Here is a 21200-nt window from a genome sequence, read left to right on the forward strand (position 1 = left end):
AATTTACCATGAAAAAATGGAAGTATCTTATTTTCGCAATGCATTTTATGGTTTTTGCTTACTATGTACACAACCTTCAGGAAAATATGTACTCATTCTTGGACCTCCTTCAGTCTTTTTTTCTTTTCTTTTATTCGTGTGTGAACTTGTCATTTGTATGAATAGATTTATCCCAAGAGGCTTTTTTCTTCCTGCTAGACTTTAAGGTTTTACTAAGCTTACTAAGCAAGGACTTCATATATACAAGTTTGGATAAGGCTGTCACATATATCTGTGTCTTGAACAGCATGACGTTCTTGGTATAAAAGATAAGTAACTCATGGTCGGGAATTCACAGTTATAGTCTAGTGGTAGATACAAATATATATGTTCATAATTACCAAAATGCTGAGAATTTTTTAGGTGAAACTTAACGCTTTCAAAAATTTTATTTGTGTGACAATAATAACCATAATTAACAATTAACTTATGTTGTGCCAGGCAGTGTTGCAGATTAATTTATTTAATCATTACAATAATCCTGTGAGGTAGTTACTGTCCTCATTTTACAGATGAGGCAAATGGACCAGAGTTTGATGATTTGCAGGCCACATGGCTAGTTAAATGCAAAGCTAGGATTAGAAGTTAGGCCATCTGGTTCTAGAATCTGTTTCCTTACCTTCTAGAAGATAAAATAACTCATATTTTCGCTAGGATGTATGGCTGACCCCAAAAAAAGGAAAAAAAGAAAAATTAAGACCAAAAGGTTAAGAAGAATTAGTCTTCCTGTCTGACTGCGTATGATTGGTTAGAGGTTATTTTCTATTATATGCTGAAATCTAGTCTGACCACAAAACCTTTCACATCTGGCATTTTCTTGCAATTTGAATTATGTTCAGCAGGTGTGTCTCAATGCCCTCCTGTGCAAGAATATGTCAAGAGGAGTATCCCTTTTGTATGTGCTGGTATCCTCGATAGATTCTTCATCCAGGCACTTTTGGCTGGTGTTGAGTCTTATTGCTGCATATGTGAAACAGCAAAACTCTAGTAACACATTCGGAAGGAATTTTATTCTTCCTGAGACTGATGGCATGTGAGTAGCAACAGAAAAGGCACTTATACCAGTACCACATATTTGGCAAATGAAGGTATACATTTTCCATGTTGTTTTTTGTACTAGAGGAGAAATCATTGGTGGAAAGGCGGCTATGCTCTCTGAGGCCTGCCTGGGCTTTCACACAGATCACATTATATGATTTGAAGCCACTGGTGGACATTCTCAAAGAAATATGGCTTAACTACTGTAACTTCCACTTGAATTTAGGATCAAAATTTGCTCATTTTGTCTGTGCTATTGCCTGCCTAACTGTCCATTTGTAAGTTTAGAGGAAAGTAATATATAGAAGAATCTTTACAATACTCATTTCCTAATTAACATCTTACTAAATTGGATTTTATTTTCATTTATTACATATTTATTGGGTTCTTTACTTTGGGCTATCGTCAGTTGTTACGGATAAAAGATGGGATCCACTCCCTATCTTCAAGGAATGGAGTCTAATAATAGGTAATTACATCATTATGGAAAGTGTACATTGAGATGGGAAGTTGCTTGGGGAAGGTGGTATAGCTTTCCACAGAGGTATTCATGGCTTAGCAGGACCTTGGTGTGATTACTGGGTTTCAACATCTGATTTTCTAGGCTTGAAATTGGTATATCAGATCTGGAAGTGACTGGACTCTGGGGTGCTGAGTCATGCACTCAATCTGCTAAGGAATTGCTTTGTAAAAACAATATACTAATGTGTTAATTTATGAAAAATGTAATGATGGAGGTAGGATACTTAAGCTTGCTGATCCTCACTTTCTCTGTATTGAGCAAATTACAGTGAAAGCCAGATCCGAATCAGATTGTTTGATAAATATGAAATGGAAGCAATAGAAATGAGTTTGGTGCTTTTAATGGCTAGTGTTTCAGGTCTGATGCATCTCTTTTCACTTGAGTCACCTGTCTTATATTTTTCATGGGTTGGATTGTGCTAAGAATACAGTCATTTGCCTTTCTCCTTTTTAAAGAGTTGTTTTTTGTTTTTTGCTTACAAATATCTCTTTGATGTAGAAGTTCCATTAATGGTAATACTGTCAATCGGGTCTCATCCTTAGAAGATATTTTGCTTTTTTTTTTCATTGTTGAGCCATTACGATTATTTTACAAATTTACTCAGATGATTTATTTTATTGTGGTAAAATATATGTAACACAATTTATCATTTTAACCATTTTTAAGGTGTACAGTACAATGGCATTAATTATATTCACAATGTTGTGCAAACATCTTTACCATCCATCTACAAACTTTTCATTTTCCCCAATTGAAACTGTACCCATTAAACACTAATTCTTCATTTCCCCTTCCTGCCAGCCTCTGGAAATGGCCATTATGTCTCTGACTACTCTAGGTACCTCTTATAAGCGGGATCATACAGTATTTGTCCTTTTATGACTGGCTTATTTCACATAGCATTAATGTCAAGGTTCATCCAATGTGGTAGCATGTGTCAAAAATTTTTTTTCAAAGTGGAATATTCTGTTGTTTGCATATACCACATTTTGTTTATCCATTCATCTGTCAATGGACACTTGGGTTGTTTCCACCTTCTAATTATTGTGAATAATGCTTCTATAAACATGTGTTGCACAAATACCTTTCCAAATCCCTGCTTTCACTTCTTTTGGGTATATACCCAGAATGGGAATTGCTAGATCATATAGTAATTGTTTAATTTTTTGAGGAATTACTATTCCAGATGATCTTATTTTTCAAGTATGTGGGGTCTATGAGTACTTTTGGCGGGGGGGGGGGGAGAGGGTGAATCTTTTTGTTGCTCCCATATAATCCCTATGACTGTTTGGTACCATAATAGAAACATATGACTTGTTAATTCATAGGAGGGATAAATTTCTCAAAGCAGAATCACTGTATCAGGTTTTCTGTAGTAGGTGGTATACTGGGAAAATTCTCAACAATGCCACTTATGTCATCTGGCTTCTCTGTTCCTATTTAAAAAATTATAACATGATGTATGCTTATCTTCTTGATAATACACTCAACATACAGTTTTTTGCAAAATATGGACATTTAAAAAAATGTCAATAGAAATGTATAACTACATTATTGGAAAGTCAGAAATTTTATACATATTTTATATTTTAAAGAGTTCATTATACACTGTTAATGATGTAGTTTACTATAGTTCTCATAATTGAGAATTTATTTTTATTAATATAATTATAGTTAGAGTGAATAGTCATAGTGATAAACTTGGCCTATCTGCCAAACTTAGAATTACATAGAACTTTAGTGCTACAGGTTGAGTCCCTTCCATAATCATTAGTTGATTATCAAAGGCTTGAATGAGTCAAGAAATGGAATAAATTACAATGCTGAACATAGAATCCAAATGTATTTCTATTAAACTATGTTTTAATTATGAAATATTTTGATTATGAAAGTGTCAAGAATACTATTATCAACTTCTGTTAGCCCAACACTCATTTAAGAGAAATATTACCCGATGTGGTTGAAGCCTTCTGTGTACTGTATACCTAAGACAGTATTCTAAATTTGAATTTATAATTCTCATGTGTTCATATGAAGTGAAATGAAAAATTTTAAACCGTATGTAACAAACTACCTACTGAATCATTTTTAACTGGAACTGAAATTAGGGAGTTAAATGAAAACCTGAAATACTTCATAACTCTTCTTTTTGACATTAGGCAAAATTAAGGAGAGCTTATCTTTGCTATTCTCTTACCTACCTTCCTTCCCTGCCCAGTGCTGCTCCAAACTTCCTTTTAGATTATTTTACTTACACCTGTCTTCCCAGTACTGAACCTGTTTACATTTCCTACATCCACATGTAATATGCATGCAGTTGTTCTGAAAACTACTCTTTCTATCATCTTGTTAGAAGCATTCCAAAACTGCACTGGCTTACGCTGGGCTGCTGCATTTGTCTTCTTCCGGATTAGCATGAGAGCATTCTGGGGTCATATTTCCTGGTGACACATTAATACAGGAGATATAATATAGGAGAAATATACTGCATGACAATTAAGTTTCAACTTGAGTTAGAGAAGATGAATCAATAGGCTAATATCTGACAAGATGGGGTTCCACAGGAAAAAGAAATCATAGACTTGGCTGAATAAGTCCATTTAGTATATGAAGGGAAAGCCATCATTTAAAGGCACTACATATTGAAGAGTTGAGGTTTTAGTGACTGCAAGGTGAACAATCAGTGATATGTGGCTGTCAAAATAGCTAAAATGAGACTATATTAAGAAAAACAAAAGGATCCAGAACAAGGGAAGCGGTACCGTTGCAGTGCCATCACATCTTAGCACCTCCTGTAGTTAGCTCTAATCCTATATAATAAGAAACTGCGACTCAGCAGAATTACCAGGATAGGAGAAATGTAAACTGTATCATATGGAAAATGGCGAAAACCCAGGTAATGTTTATTCAGTGCTACTGATAACAGTTTAAAAGTTAAACGGTTGAAGAGTTATGTAGAAAAAGGTTTAGATTCCAGCTTACTGTAAAGTAAGTTATGAATTCCATTACAAAAATGCAGCCTTGTAAGTTTAAGTCCTCCTTTATTAGGAATAACACAGAACTGAATGGAGGCATGATGATTAATGAAAATTCAAGGGGTTGAAATTATATAGCCTTTAAGGTCTTTTCCAACTCTTAACATCATATAACTCCATAAGGCTAATTCATACAGATATGAGTTAAGGAGATATTGTTATGCCCCTTAGGATCTTCATAGTTTAGTAGACCATAGTGCCATAAACCTAAAAAATATAGTTCTATGCTTAAGAAAAAAAGGGGGAGGCAGGTCAAAAAGACACAGAAGCCAACTAGGAAATTATTACTGGGAATTCTGACTTCCAATGGCCAAATCTGGAGAACAATTTGAACAACAAATTAGTAATGATAATAATGAATTGTAAACCAAAGAATATCTCTAAGTCCAAAATAATATAATGATTGAATAAATGGAGAAGGAAAAAAATCTTCCTTACAGAATTCCAATAAATAAATGTAGAAGGAGGGGGTGGGAGGAAGGGGTAACGGGGTGATGTGTATTAAGGAGGGCACATGTGTGCACTGGGCGTTACACATAACTAATGAATCATTGAACTCCACATCGAAAACTAACAACGTACTATACAGTGGCTAACTGAACATAATTTAAAAAAATAAATAAATGTAGAAGGAAAAGGGAAGTAGAAAACCACCATGGAACTCCACAGTAATAACTGTTGCAGGGAAAATTTACCAATGAATGCCAAAATTAGTGGCACTTCTGAGCTCATGCTTATTTAGAAACTGCCATTGTTTCTTGATTTGAAATTAGGAGCAATTATAGCACAGCAATTAGTTTTGTTCCAAATAATAGTCATTATGGATTTTGTTTTAAAAAAAAGGTTTTTTTTTCATATTAAACGATACAAACTTGTGAAATTGGGACATTTCCATATTTAAGACAACCATTCACCCATGTGTTAAGACCAAAAAAGCATATCCCAAATTTGACCACTTCTCACCACTTCATCAGCCATTTTCCTAGTCTGAGCTACCTCTTGCCTATAGTAGTTTCCCTACTATGCTTCCTGCTTCCTATTCCTTTACACTTTATTCTCAACATTAGCCATTTAACCTTTAAAAAAAATAAATCAGACCCCTTTAATCTCCTATGTAAAACTATCAAATGGCTTTGTCAAGCTTAGAAGAAAATTTGCTTATTACCTTGGCCAATAGAGTCCTATATGATCTGACCCTTACTACTTCTCTGACCTCATGTGTTACCATTCTCATCTTCCTTATTACTCCTTTCTAGTCCAAAAATCACCTTAGGAACATTAGGGAAGGCTTTCTGAGGTAGGCTCTCCTGACTTTCACCTGGTTAATTTTCTTTCCATGGCATTTATCACTGGAATAATGAAATAATACATTTTGAAATAATACGTTTTGACTCATTTATTATCTTTTCTCCAATTTGAATGTAAGCTTATAAGGGAAAAGATTTGGTTTGTCTTGCTTACAAACTATAGCCATAATACCTAAAACAACACCTACACCAGATGGGCCCTCAAATATCTATTGAATAAATACTTTTAAAACATTGAAGGGTGACAAGTGGGGAAAAAAGCAGAAGGCCTGTATTAACAGAAGTAGATTTCTATCTCAAGTCTGTGCAAAAATTTAAGCCTTTAAAATGAAGAAAAGCAACATTTTTAACTACCTTAATTTTACAAATTCAGTTGCTTAAAAAACCCTGAAAAATAAATGTGACATTGCTGACTGAATTTGGAGATTATTTGCAATAATCTTACATGAAAGAAAAGTTTTATTCAAGTATAGATTACTGGTTTAAAAATACATGGGAAAAGACAAACATACAAAAGCATTATTATACAACTGATTTCTAAACTCAATACTTCTGAAATACAAAACAATGATCATTACCCCCCAAAAGTCAGTTTATTAAAACAAATTGATTTTTCAGTTGGTCTACAACTCTTTTCACTCAGTTTTGTTTACAAATATTACTGGAGTTTTCAGTTTCATCCCATATCAGAACTTTGTTTTTGACGTGTTTCCTTCTCAAAGTAGTATATAGTTATTTCTTGCAATTAATGTCAACTATAGCTTCTCTAAGTGACAAGAATTCAATATGGTTGCTGCTTTGGATATAGTTACCACTTTGGGTTAATCTACACTAAAACCCACGTATTGAAAGGCAAAACATTAATGGGCAAAATATGGGGGCCGAGAGCAGGGGGTGTAAGAAAAGACAATGTTTTCTTTTACTGAGGACCTGCTAAAGAAGACCCCATTATTTACTTTGGTACTACTGCTGGAGAAGCAGTTTCTGCCAGACCACAGGCTGGCTAAATAGTTGTCCATTTTATGTTTCCTTTTCTAAATAATAGCAGAATTTAACAATTAGATTGATCAACCAAATAAGCAGACAGCTTTAAATTACCATATATTTTAACTGTGTGAAATAAATTATTTCCTTAATTGGATTAGCGGCCTTGTGTCTGGAAAGGCAGCAAAACCCACTCTGCTCCAAAATTAGAAGGCTAATCAGAGGCTGTTGGTAAGATGCCTGGCTGTCTTCTATCACCACTCATGAAGGTGGACCTTCATGAACTCAGTAACTTAATAAATGTAAAAATGACCTCCTCCATCAATATAATGTTGAGCCAGCAAAACCAAAAAAGTACAATCATATGGTAGGGATTGGCTTGTATAAAACAGGAGGGAAATATCCTCATATATAACACAAGAGGAACACATATGGTAATAAAAATGATCTATAATAAACTTGTAAAGAGGTGATTCTGGTTTATATGTATGTCTGCTTAAACTGACTGAATGATTGGAATTTTTCTTCTCCTAAAATAATGCCCACTCATTATAAGCTAATCTGGTCTCAGTGTCTTATAAATCTCTTATTTCCTTGGATTTATCTACTATACCCTCACTTTACAGCCTTAACTTATAAGCTGGGCCTGCCCAGCCTGCCTAAAGCCTCTCTTCAGAAAGATACCACATGCATTAAACAGAGGCATCTTCTAGTAAATATCTGCACTTCAAAACAGCGTATGAAGAACCAGCAACTGGCCCTCCAATGTAAATACTTCTCATTTCACATTATCATGGAAACAGTGCAGTTTACTAACCATTCCTTCCTTACAGAAAACTTAGTAGCTGTAAAAATTTTTGTTCCATTTCAAAACATTTCAATACTTATTAATTCCAAAGATCCGAACACCATGTAGCTGTGGCATTTTAGGAATTAGCACACTCAGGAGAGAAGCTGTGTTTAGGATGAAGTGAGTTGGATCATACTTCGTATAGAAACTTGCCAGAAAATATCTGTGGAAATAAAAATTAAAAACATATGTAACATGTAAAATTTGTAAAAACTTTAAAGGTAAAAAAAGCCACTGAAACATAAATACCTAAAAAAGCAGAATCACTTTTGAGCACTAAAATAGGAGTTTTACAGTTTGGGGCCTAAATTAATTTGGGATTTAAAAACCTATTTAATGGAGGCATATATGCACATTTTGCATTTCTGCAATTATGTTAAATGCATTTAAAAGAATGTTTGCAGGGCGCCTGAGTGGTGCAGTCGGTTGAATGTCCAACTCTCGGTTTTGGCTCAGGTCATGATCTCAGTGTTGTGAGATTGAGCCCTGCATTGGATTCTGTGCTTTGCATGGAGTCTGCTTGGGATTCTCTCTCCCTCTCCCTCTCTAAAATAAAGAAATAAATCTAAAAAAAAAAAGAATGTGTTTGCTACTTAGCAACCTTTAAAGCCTAAGTCTTTCAAACTAGGGTTCATAAAATTCTCTGAAATTTCACGTATAGTTTGTATTTATGTGTATGTTTCTGAAGAGAAGATCCAGATCCAAAGCATATTCTCAAAGGGTTTTGTGAGCCACCAAAAGGTTAAAAACTACGGCTATGAAGTTGTGAAAAATGGGGTGTTAGTACATTAGTACAATTCCGTATCTTTGAAAGAAAGCAAATACTTGATTGCCCTTTTGATGTTCTCATTTCCATACTATAGCTGAACAGGTCGACAACCGGTTTAACCGGAAAATTCCAACTACTTCGCTGTAATTGAACATATGTACATATTCAAAGACATTCAACATCTGAGAATTTGTTTTAACAAGCCTAAGCTACCTTTAGGACCATAAATCATCAAGTCAGAATTGTCTGGTTTTACCCAAGGGTACATCAGAGTGCAGACACACCATCTGGCCACTGAGAGTATCCTAATATAGACAGGATGTAAAGACTAAAACATCATACTTTACTTGATCAGAGCTACAAAGTTAGTCTGAATATGGGTGTTTACCTAATTAGTACTGTTAGAGCATACAGGAAAATATCCTAATAGCCCTTCCTCTAAGTACTGTCATAATTTCTAATAAGGGGAGAAAAACATCTTGGGCAATACGGTTAGAAAAGAAGAGCTATTTTCAGGTATGGCTAAAAACATCACAGAGAGCTGTATACATCATTTTCAGAATCATCTAAATTGAGGAATTCTGTAATTTTCCACCTATTTCAGAAATTATAATCAGAAAATGCTTCTTGAGAATAAACCATATTCTTCAACCTTTAGTCTAAACCCTTTCTTCCAACTTTCATACACTTTAAGACTGTTTTTATATTTCCTTCACTGAACAAAATAAGATACCACTTGCATTTGGTAAGCTCATTTCATCTCCCATAATCATTATGGGCTTTATGTATACCCTGATACGTTGGAAATAGTAAATCTTCTTGGAATAGCGTCTCATCATACTGTAGCATATGTCCCCCTTTATGTCTTTTAATAAAAACTAACTTTATGTGTAAATTATATAAAAATTACTTGGCTCTTATAAAAACCTAGACAATCCTCCAAGGGGATGCAAAACCAAGGTGGGAATTGTGTAATTGCCAGTTGCCAAATTTCCAGATGCCAAAGGGTATATTGGAAAGAGACCTGTATTAGAAGTTTAGGATTTCATCCGGGCTCTGGACTCTAACTAGCTGCAAGATCTGAAATAAGGTAATGCATCTGAGCCTGTTTCTTTATCTAAAAATCTGGGATAACACTGCATGCCTCACCTACCTGACAAATGATGATCAAATAAGAAAATGTGAAAGCACTCTGAAAAATATCAATGCTATATAGATGGCTTTAATGTTGTTTCTTGAGTTATATAAGGAATTTAATCACAGAATATTTGAAATCATACCTGTGGGTCAAAAATATGTTTTCAGAAATATGGATGTTGTACACAGGTACATCTTAGTTGACTATTTTGTGATAACTCTTATTAAAAATTCAGTATGTCAAGCTTTTTACATTCATTATAATGCAATCCTCAACATTTTATAGATGAGGAAACAGGCTTTCAAAGAAATGGCCAAAAGTCACGCAGCTAGAAAGCAATAGAGCTAAAACCCAAATTTAGGGCTGTTTGTATAACTATTATTCTTGTTATTGCACTTATCTTTGTTATGTGGTACAAATCATTAATCTTTTGATGTTAATTTTATGTGGGGCTGGAACAAAAATTTTAAAAATTTCCTCAAAGTGCTATCAATATAGGAAAAAAGAAACCTATCACTTTATGATCAATGTATTCTTTTCATTTGAAAATGCCTTCCTTTTTCTGCACATCTATCTAAAATCTACCTTCCCTGAAGTCCCAGTTTAAGGAATCCTAATGCCTACAAGAAGTCTTTCTGTTACTCCAGACTGCACTGATTTTATCAGGGATGCATTACTATATATAAGCTGTGTGGTATATAGTGTTTGATTAAGATATACGTAAAGCATCCATTATATGCATCCAACTGTACTGAGTATGAAATTCAAAGCAATCCATGCACTTAAAAATTCGTTGCATAAACAAATCATTTATAATAACAGATAATACAAAGTGACATAAATAAGGGACGTATAATAACTACTAAAGGAGTTCAAAACAGATTATTACTTAAGGTTGGGTGCTAAGGAAAAGACCTCATTGAGGAGGTAGGATTTAAATCTTGAAAGAAGGATAAATTAAGAAAGGAGAAGGTATTTCAGGTAGGAGAAATGATTTGAACAAAGGCATAGAAATAGGACTACACATGAAGTATTCAAGAAATGCTGCTTAGAAGAGCTTGACCAGGTGGGAGATGGATGGGGGTAAATATTCACATAATGGAAAAATGAGGTAGGAACCATTTTTGTGAAGGGCCCTGAATATCAGGTGATAGGAGGTAATATAAGGTTAAATGCTTTACACATACATATTATATCATGTATTTCTTATGGCGTCATATTGAGCTATGTACTACTGGCTAGAATTTCATTTATGAGCAAACCAAGCAGGCTGAGTGATAAACACAGGATTCAACCCAGCTCTGTTCTACGATGAAAGCCTAACTTCTCTTGTGTATAAACTATACAGCAGTCTCTCTCAAGGAGTTTGAACATCTAAATTGTGTGTGTGTATGTGGGGGGGCGGTAAGGTGGTCAATGAAATTCATCTGAAATCATCCAAATCCTTGTTTAGGGAGATTAATCTGATAGTGGAATATAGAATAAGATTATGCATTTAGCTTTCTTGTAAGCAACTTAAGCATATGAACTAGAGTATATTAGACCTGTATATCCTAGAATGTCTAAAGATACTGATGGGCACATTATATTGTTTCTATAGGTTACTGACTGAGGTAAAAATGGTATTATTACCAGCCTGTTAAAGATTTTGCCTGTATTTTTGCTCTGTGGTAGCTATTTATTTGTAGAGGTTTCAATAAATATTCTGTTTCTAATTGAAATTCAACCTAATAAAAGGACAACTCCCTCTTACCCAATCTTCCTCATACCTAAAAAACTTCCACCACTTACAGAATTATTGGAGAAATTGTGAAAAACTTCCGTGAAGATGTAAACTGTACTCCATAGTCCAGTTGTTCCCAGTGAGTTAGGAGCCTTGCTTTACCCTGGTCAGGAGTTTCAAAAGGTGTTCCTTTTACTGCATGCAAAAATACATACATCCCCTGGAAAACAAGCAAGGGGATATATAATCAATACCAAATATAAAATTAGTACTTGTCAGTAAGCATAAAGATAGTTCCAGACTACTTATGACAGTATGGGTGATTGAACTTAACAGCTCAAATTTTAAGCTTTCATATTACTTGTGAAAGGCTGTGGCCAGTTTCTTCATAGTAAAATAAAACTTCCAGAGGCATATGAATATTATTTGGTGAAAACCAGTAAAAGATCAACTGAAAGTAACCTGTTTTCATGTCCCATTAAATTGAAAATTCACAAAAAGTAACATCAGGACCACTTTACATCGTTACATTTAGATCTTCTAATACCTTTCCTATTAGGAAACAGGATTATCATTTTTTTAAAAAAGATTAATTTATTTGAAAGAAAGAGAGAGCCAGAGAGCACAAGCAGGGGGAGTGGCAGAGGGAGAAGGAGAAGGCTCAGCAGGGAGCCCAAAGCGGGTCTCAATCTCAGGACCGTGGGATCATGACTTGAGCTGAAGGCAGTAGGTTAACCGACTGAGCCACCTAGGTGTCCAGGAAACAGGATTATCTTATCCCTGATGTATAGGAATGTTTAGTGTCCTATTAATAAATGTGATGATACTTATAAAATGATAAAAACATACAAATCTGTAAATAATAATAAAATTTCTACATTAGGGGAATGGTTTTGAAAATATTTAATATTAAGACTGTCTTTGTCATAACAGTTTTTTGTTTTTGTTTTTTTTTAAAGATTCTATTTATTTATTTGACAGAGAGAGAGAGAAAGCCAGCAAGAGAGGGAACATAAGCAGGGGGAGTGGGAGAGGAAGAAGCAGGCTCCCAGCAGAAGAGCCCGACGTGGGGCTCAATCCCATAACTCCAGGATCACACCCTGAGCCGAAGGCAGACGCTTAACAACTGCGCCACCCAGGCACCCCTCAATAGTTCTCTTCTAACATAACAAAGATGGTTATATAGTAGAAATAACGTTCAACTCAATTTGCTTTTAAAAATCACCACTGTGCCCCAATATTGTTTCTTTTGAAGTTAGTTTCAAAAAGATTTATTTATTTATTTAAGGGGGACAGAGGGAGAGGGAGAAAAGCCAGATGTGAAGCTCAATCCCAGGACCTCGAAATCATGACCTGAGCCAAAATCAAGGGTCATGCTTAATCGATTAAGTCACCCGGGTGGCCCTGAAGTCAGTGTTTTTGAAAGTAAAAAACATTACTAAAATCCATTCTGTCTAGGGATATGTTTGAACATCTAATTTTGTGATTTGGAAAAAACCAATACATACTAGATTTTGTTTCCTTGAGTTATGATTCTATTTAGATCATTGGTAGTACTTCATTGCAGGATCACTGTCTGAGGCACCAGTAACAGAATATTCTTTTTTTTTTTTTTAAAGATTTTATTTACTTATTTATTTTTTTTAAGATTTTATTTATTTATTTGACAGAGATAGAGACAGCCAGCGAGAGAGGGAACACAAGCAGGGGGAGTGGGAGAGGAAGAAGCAGGCTCATAGCGGAGGAGCCTGATGTGGGGCTCGATCCCAGAACGCCGGGATCACGCCCTGAGCCGAAGGCAGATGCTTAACCGCTGTGCCACCCAGGCGCCCCTAAAGATTTTATTTATTTATTTGACAGAGAGACAGCCAGCGAAAGAGGGAACACAAGCAGGGAGAGTGGGAGAGGAAGAAGCAGTCTTCCCAGCGGAGAGGGAGCCCGACGTGGGATCCCAGGACCCTGGGATCACACTGAGCCGAAGGCAGACACTTAACGACTAAGCCACCCAAGCGCCCCAGTAACACAATATTCTTGCCTAAATATTATCATCAAACAGTTTTTCCTCCTAGAAGTCACAATGAGGTGTCATTTTTGCTTCCTCAACTTTTAATAAATATATGGAAAAAAAAGAAAAATTAGTGATTTGAAATTTTATATTATTAACTAGGTTAAGAGAGCCATTGTTTTCAAAGCTGAGTCTACTTTCTAATTATTCCATTAGGCAATTCAAAAGTTGTTTAGTACAATAACACCTAAGCTATACAGAAATGGACTCATGTTCAATTAGATTTAACTCAAAAAGCATTTAATAAGTGGCTTATATGTACAGGACACAGGACATGTACGCATATATGAAATTGAGTAAGAAATGTCCACAGCCTTGAAAAAAACTCAATCTTCTAAGAGATGGTAAGAAAAAAAAAAAATATGCATAAACAACTAAAATGTAGGACAGAAAGTGCTATCAAAGTTACCAAGTACACAGCCAATGCAGAAGAGGGAAATGTCCTCTGTTGCTGAGGCAAAAGCTGCGATGCTACCTTGTCAACTGTCTCATTCTTGAAGGTTCAGCTCAAATGACAACTCCTCAGGGAAGCCTTCCTCATCAGTAGTAGCCTATGTGCTTGTATAGAATTTTATTGAAAATACTTTTATTTATAGCACAATATATTTTGTTAGAATTATTTACATGTTTGTTCTCCCATTAGCATGAATACCTCAGAAACAAGGGCTGGTACACAGCAAGTGTTAGATATTAAGCCAAGATGACACTAAGCTAAGGAATGTTTATTCTGTAAGCACAAGGACACCATTTTCACATGGGCTTTACAGGAGACAGTAAAATAGAATTTGTATGCTTTTAAATTCTGAGGAGTAGGGGACCCAAAAAAGTTCAGAATCTCTACTCTAACTAATGCATGTATTAGAATCATCAAAGAGAAAAACAATCCTCTCATTATTTCCTTCAAACTACATGCATCACCAGTGTTTAGAATATTCAAACAGAATATTTTATATATCCTTTTCAGTTAAACAGAATAAAATCTTACCTGACCATATAACTTCTATCCCATTATTTTTAATAGTTATTCTATAAAATTTAGTGATGGATGATTTATACTCAAATCAAAAAAATTGGGGAAAAATATGTAGCTCATGGTTGGCTGTTAATATTTACTGGCTCAAAATGCAGAAAATTCTCATTCATTTTAAAAGCTAGGCTAAGAATTTTGTGAAATATTAATACCTCTAAAAGTGAACTACAGCACTGTAAAAATGAATAAAAACAATCACTGTAGATTTCTACTGTATGGTTCAGAAAGGCAAAGACAGTATTTTTTCTAACCACAGATAACAACCTTTAAAAGCGTTCAGTACGTATTTCATATTTTATCGGTTTAATGTAGTCTGTCTTCAAAAGTAACTTAAATTTGGAGTCATGTTAATTGCTACATCGATGGCTGGTAGTTAGGTTTTTAGTGTGGTGAACTAATAAGTCAGAAGTTCGCTTCCCTCAATTACCTATGCTTTGTTCACAGCCATATACTGTGCTTCAAAATCTCAGTCAACCAATTTGAAAACATCTGGGCAAGGGTAGGGGGTGACTTCTAAAATACATTTAATACATGTGCCATTGGAGAAGGGAAAATTATGTGACAATACAGACTAATTAATTCAGCAAACATTTACATAAGTCTTTAGAGATATGGGAAATAAAGAGGCAAATTCCTAATTATAAAACTATGATAAATACACTTAAAAGAATGCAGCATGGGAATTTTGTAGCTTCCCGGAGGAGATATTTGAGTAGTTTCCCTGGACAAGTAGGAATCAGCCCAGCAGAAAAGGATGGAGGGAGGGTATTAAAACAGTGGAAAAAGAGCCTAAGCCAAAGCAAAAAGGTGACAACAAGATAATTTTCATTATTGTTAGAGCAATACTCATGTTTGGAGATGGGCTGGAATAAGATTGAGTCCTTTTCTTGCCTCTGTACTGTTATCAACTGGTCTTACATGCCACATAAGGAACTTGTTATTTTACTATGAATATAATAAGGAATCATAGAAGGACTTAGAGCATGACTTGAAGATATATGCATTTTGAAGATAACTCTCTGTCAAGTTGGAATGGAGGACGGTAGAGGAACATCCAGGAGACCATTTGATCTACTGGAGTAATCCACCTGAGAAAAAAATAAGTGTACAAATTATAGCAAGGCCAGTGGGGATCAAGCTGAAAGACAGTAAAGGAGTAAAACAGGGCTCTGACTAAATGGATATGGAATACAGAGGAAAAGGAGTTAATCTAAGACTAGAGTGACCATATATCTTCAATAGCATGAATGATCCTAATTTACACTAATTTTCTTGGAGTAGTTATTACTAGAGCTCCCTTTTACTCTCAAAACAGTCTCAATTTGGATAACTCATTATACGAATCCCTTTACCTTTGACATTCAGCTATCTGGCTTGACTTACGGGTAGACAGTGGTGCCTTTAGATTAGATCGGGAACAAAGCCAGAGAACAGGTTGTGAGTGGTAAGGGACAGATCAGGACTGAGTTCAATTTATAATTGTTTGGATTAAGGTGCAAGGTGATCAGGCAATATTAAAATGAACATCATCATTCTACAGGTAGAAACTGAAATTATGGATAGATGAAGTAATCTTGATAGAATACACAGAATAAAAAGAGATGAAGAAAAGAACCTTGGGGACAGCAATATTTAGGAGAGGAAAACAGAAGGAACAATGGTAAGAAAAGGAAGAATCAGAAATATATCTAGGAAAAAGTGATCCCGTGGAAGCCAAAGGAAAGGAATTATAGTAAAAGGGATGTAACTCTTGTCAAATATTTCAGAGAAGTCACTACTTAAAAATAGCCCTACCAAAGTCTATCGCATAAGATGGACTAAATGGACATTCATTTATTTTTACCACCACATTATCCTTGTCCTTCTCCAATCAAATTCAAATACTCCTCAGAAGATAGGAAATAAATAATATTAATTTAAAAAAATCTATTTCTCCTACATTTTCCTGTCTTAATGTTCCAAGTTCTTCATTTTCTAGATATCTTTAAACAAATACATAATTAATCTGGATTCAATTAAGTCTTGACTAATGGATTTCTCCCCTTTCATTCTGCTTTCATAGACAGTTAAAGATAAGAAAGGTCACTATCAGTTGTTTTTTTTAAACAGACAATTTTCAGGGCTGCATAATATGGTCAGTAGAATCAACCGAACCTCTGATACTTTGCAAAGCTATCCTATAATACAGAAGAACCACAGTCAACATGAAAAAGTTAAGGCACCGTAAGATTCTCAATCATATAAGATATGATTAAGCTCAAAATTTCTATACTGAAGGAGAGTATATGTATACAATTGAGAAAGGATTGAAGTTTAACAAGATTTGAAATCAAAGATGGTTATTAGTCTCCAGTTAATCAAAAACCATAATTACTTCTGAAGCATTCTGGTTAATCAATATATTACAGTAGCCTGAATTACAGTGTCTTGTAATTTTTGCTAAAATGACCTACTATTTTCTCAATTCCATAAAACCATCAAGAGGAAAAAAAAAAGGTCTTACTTAGAAAAAGGGCCCAATGTTTAAATATAAAGTATTAATAGAAAAAATATAATCCTATCCCAGATTAGAATTCTTCAAAATTGTCACATACATTAAAAATCTCTGAACTGTACACTTTTAAGTCAGTCAATGTTATATTATATATTATATAATTATGAATTACATCTCAATAAAACTGTTAAACTAAATCATGTTTTCCTTCTTTATAGCATAAAGCTTTAAGCTTTTTAAAAAATTGTTTAAATACACATAACATAAAATGTACCATCTTAACCAATTTTAAGTATACAGTTCAGTGGTATAATATACATTCACATTGTTATGCAACCATCACCACCATCCATCTTTAGAACTCTTTCATCTTGCAAAACTGAAACTGTACCCATTAAATAGCAACTCCCTATTTCTTCCTCCCTCAGTGCCTGACAAGCACTAAACTTTAGGCTTATAAGTGCTTATTATAAAGTGAAATTCTTACCAGATTATGTATAACATTTGTTAAGGTCCAAGCAACAGGAACACTGAAGAAGGGAATACTGAGTAGGACAATATGAAGCAAGCCAACTCCTAACGCATATGTCAGCCACATACCCCGGCTGTTCATAACACGGGTATTTGGATTCACCTCACTGTGGGCAACGCCAACATTCATGTTTGCTCTGTAAGAAAGCAATGAAATGAATCAACAATGATAAAACCGGAAACCTAAACACTCTATTCTGACATGACAAAATAAGTGTTACTAGGATCATTTTTCTCTAGTTGTTCTGAAATAGAACAAACACATCCACCAAAATAGGCTATTTGCAGACGCTAATGAAAGCAGTAAGCAATTCTTATCTGACTTCATGGTAAGACAAATGGGACTTATTTTTATGGTTCTTATTGAAAAAATAAATTAAAATCCCTTTCCTAAAGCTTGTCTTCTAGCATGTTGGTTTTACTAAATGAAATAATGGACAGGAAAACTCAAACTGAAAGAGAAAACCTACACTTTCTTATATCATGAAACCAAAGTGAAAGCTCAGGAGCTAAATGTACCAAAAGAATAAACTAATATAAAAAAAGGCAAAGCTGTAGCATTATTTACAATAGCCAAGATGGAAGCAATCCAAGTGTTCATCCACATGTGAATGAATAAAGAAGATGTGGGGGGTGTGTGTGTGTGTGTGTGTGTATATATATATATTTATAATAGAGTATTACTTAGCCATAAAAAGGAATGAAATCTTGTCATTTGCAACAACATGGATGGACCATGTTGGTCCATATATAGAGGATATAATGCTAAGTGAAATAAGTCACAGAAAGACAAACACCGTATGATTTCACTTATATTTGGAATTTAAGAAACAAAACAAAGAAAAAAAGAGACTTTACGCCTGGGTGGCTCAGTGGGTTAAGGGTCTGCCTTCCAAGGCGCCTGGGTGGCGCAGTCCTTAAGCGTCTGCCTTTGGCTCAGGGCGTGATCCCAGCGCTCCGGGATCGAGCCCCATGTCAGGCTCCTCCGCTGGGAGACTGCTTCTTCCTCTCCCACTCCCCCTGCTTGTGTTCCCTCTCGCTGGCTGTCTCTCTCTCCGCCAAATAAATAAATAAAATCTTAAAAAAAAAAAAAAAAAAGGGTCTGCCTTCCCAGGTCATGATCCCAGGGTCCTGGAATCGAGTTCCACAGCTGGCTTCCTGCTCAGTGGGGAGTCTGCTTCTCCCTCCCCAACCCTGCTCGTGATCTCTCTCTGTCTTTCTCTCAAATAAACAAATAAATACATCTTTAAAAAAAAAGAAAAAAAGACCAAAAAACACTCAAATACAGAGAACTGGTGGTGGTTGCCAGAGGGGAGGTTGGTGGGGGGGATGGGTGAAATAAATACCGGGGATTAAGAGTACACTTATCTTGATGAGCACTGAGAAATGTATAGAATTGTTAAATCATTATACTGTACACCTGATACTAATACAACAGTTTGTTAATTATACTTGAATTAAAGACAAAAAAAGGCAAAGTGGTTCCAGCCAGTCTATTCTGAGTACCCAGACTCTTAAACCTAATGTAACATTGTTTCCAAAGAGTAGTCAGGTTTAAATCACTTCTTTTTAAATACTGAACCTGGGAGGAACATAATGTGGCAAAAAATTTACATGGTCTAGGGATAAGGTTTGTTTCTTAATCATAATACAATAAGGTTAAAACAATGAGTCTTTCCTCCTTTAAAACGCCCCTAAAATTAGTTTTTTTCTAAGTTTTTCCCTTTTTTGTATTCAAGATGAACACCAAAGGAAGAACAGGTATTAGTTCCCAGTTATTTTAGTGCTGACGTTTCCTTGGTTCTAAGAATCCCTCGAACAAAATATAGCTGTCCTGAATACCTATCATCCTGGTAAAAACCAACCAGTGAGACTGAAAGGGAAGGGGGCATGGTTAGAGTACATTTGGAACACGTCTGATTTAGAAGTACATGAACCTTTTTTCTATTACAGAGTTGGCATTAAAAGAGGAATTTCTCATAAACCCATCCAACAAGTGTTTCTGGAGTAAAATGTCGCATTCTCTGTCCAAAACATCTAGGGAACACCCAACAAGGCTTATGGTGATGAAAGCTGGTAACACTAACAAGACGCAAAAGTCTCAAATTTACGTGTGTAAATATTTCTTCTCACCTAAGTATCTATTTTACATCAGACATTATTTTTATAAGCTATAGGTTATACTTAGATGCCACAACTCAAGATACTTTCCCCACTTTCCACAGGATGGAAAGAAAAAAAAATAAAGCTCCAAAGTGGCTTACAATTTATATCTGAGCTGGGAGGCAAAGCTGGCGTGGTATTGACCCTACCCCAAGGGTCTACCGCGCCCCTCAGGACCAGCAAACAAGGGCTTTCGACTGTGAAGAGCCTCTCGGCTCTGCCTGTGCGAGAGCCTCGAGGACCGCGACCCGTCCTCTTGGGGACTTCCTCGCCAGCCAGAAAACCACGGGCAGCCCCTACCCTGAAAGCTGGAGCGCACGGCCAGTGGAAGCTCAGCAAAAGCCGCTGCAGCTACGCCGCAACGCCTCCCCCACTCGCCCCTTTCCTCTCGGAGCTGCACATCCCATCAGTACCAGAGCAAGACGACGAGGATTTGGGGGCAAGCCCCGGGGGCCACTTGGTCCGCACGGGCAGACCCGGAACGCCGCGGACGAAGTCGTAGTCCGCTTTTTCCCCTCAAGCCTACCCTGGCCCGCCAACAGCGCCTTACCGACGCAGACAGCAGCACAGCCCCTACAGCCGTTCATGCCCACTCACCCGCCGCCCCACTCCCGGCGGCCAGCTCGGAACAAAACCAGCTCCGCGGCTACGGCGTCTCTCCAAGGCCGAATGCCTACGATCAGTCTCAGAACAGCGCAGCGCAGCGCAGCTTGCGGAAGCGTTCAGTACCTAACGCGCCGCCATGGGATTGGCTGCGGGCAGCGCCAGTCCCACGTTCCCCGGGCAAGGCGGGACTAAGCGCTGCGCGCCTAGTGCCCGCCCCGTCGCGCGCGCTGAAGGTGAGTCCGGGATCTGCGAGATTGGGCTTGTGAGCTCGGCGGGACGCTGGCTGGTTCGCTAGTGGATGGTAATTGTCCACCTCGCGCGAGCAAGACGGTAGTGTTGTGTGCCTAACGGGCATTCATTCTTGTCTTCTGTTAGTCTCGAGGGTCCCTTCCCCTCGACTTGTCCCGTTTGGCGTGAGAGCGCGGCTGAAAACCTTGTGCCTCCTGCCCACTCCCCTCCCCCCGCCCGCCCCCGTCCCCTCGCCAAGAAGGGGCGGGAAGCGGACGAAGCCGGGCTTGTGGGTGCGCACGCGTGGAGAGCGGTCTTTAAGAGGGCTCGGTCGGTTTTTGTCTGGTTTGGCCATTCCTGACTAAATCGTGCTGGGGCCTTTATTGCAGCCCATTTCCCAAGGCCTTCTGAGTGCAGGATTTAAAGTTGTTTGCCAGGCAGACATTTTAACTCCGGACAGCCGTAACTCGTGAGTGTAGTATATATTGTGTGTTGTGGCGTCATACAAGTGATGTAAGCAAACTCTCATCACTTAACCATGATTTTTACTGGTGTCATTCTGCGTTTATCTACACGTTGAAGACAGGCACCTGTGTGACATGCTGAGGAAATGTGAATTTCAAAAATTGATCTTATTTGAGAATGGAAAGAAAAGGTCAGATAATTTGGAATTATCT

At 36.7% G+C, this 21200-nt stretch overlaps 2 protein-coding genes across 16 annotated transcripts in view; one reads left to right on the top strand and one right to left on the bottom strand.

Annotated features, from left to right (window-relative positions):
• Window positions 1-6016: 6016 nt before the first annotated feature.
• Window positions 6017-20658, bottom strand: ORMDL1 (ORMDL sphingolipid biosynthesis regulator 1). Of its 2 annotated transcripts, none has more exons than XM_026492338.4 (4): window positions 20287-20658; window positions 17483-17663; window positions 11475-11626; window positions 6017-7939 (listed from the first exon to the last, which is right to left on the bottom strand). In XM_026492338.4, exons 2-4 carry the CDS (start codon window positions 17654-17656, stop codon window positions 7804-7806), a joined length of 462 nt encoding a protein of 153 aa, XP_026348123.1. In that variant the 5' UTR covers window positions 17657-17663; window positions 20287-20658; the 3' UTR covers window positions 6017-7803. The 2 variants fall into 2 exon arrangements, with proteins under 2 accessions (XP_026348123.1, XP_026348124.1); XM_026492339.4 differs by having other exon boundaries at window positions 20240-20434.
• The window catches only part of PMS1 (PMS1 homolog 1, mismatch repair system component), an 87382-nt gene continuing 86661 nt past the window's right edge, over window positions 20480-21200 (top strand). For 2 of the 14 annotated variants that reach the window (XM_026492336.4, XM_044381334.3), the window contains exon 1: window positions 20522-20625. The gene's annotated coding sequence lies outside the window, so the exon portion shown is untranslated. Of the gene's footprint in view, window positions 20626-20649; window positions 21179-21200 lie in introns of those variants that run through there. The other 12 variants (XM_048214224.2, XM_044381337.3, XM_044381335.3 and 9 more) reach the window with 10 other exon arrangements.

This window comes from Ursus arctos, unplaced genomic scaffold (genome assembly GCF_023065955.2).
Source record: "Ursus arctos isolate Adak ecotype North America unplaced genomic scaffold, UrsArc2.0 scaffold_1, whole genome shotgun sequence".
Classification (NCBI taxonomy): domain Eukaryota; kingdom Metazoa; phylum Chordata; class Mammalia; order Carnivora; family Ursidae; genus Ursus; species Ursus arctos.

Bases quoted from the DNA above. Each gene is read 5' to 3' on its own strand.
- ORMDL1 (XM_026492338.4), bottom strand. From the start codon at position 17,656: ATGAATGTTGGCGTTGCCCACAGTGAGGTGAATCCAAATACCCGTGTT. The intron at 11,627-17,482 runs GTAAGAATTTCA...CTTGTTTTCCAG, and splicing joins CAAATGTTATACATAATCTG to GGGATGTATGTATTTTTGCA. The intron at 7,940-11,474 runs GTAAGTGGTGGA...TTATTTCCACAG, and splicing joins ACAATTTCTCCAATAATTCT to ATATTTTCTGGCAAGTTTCT.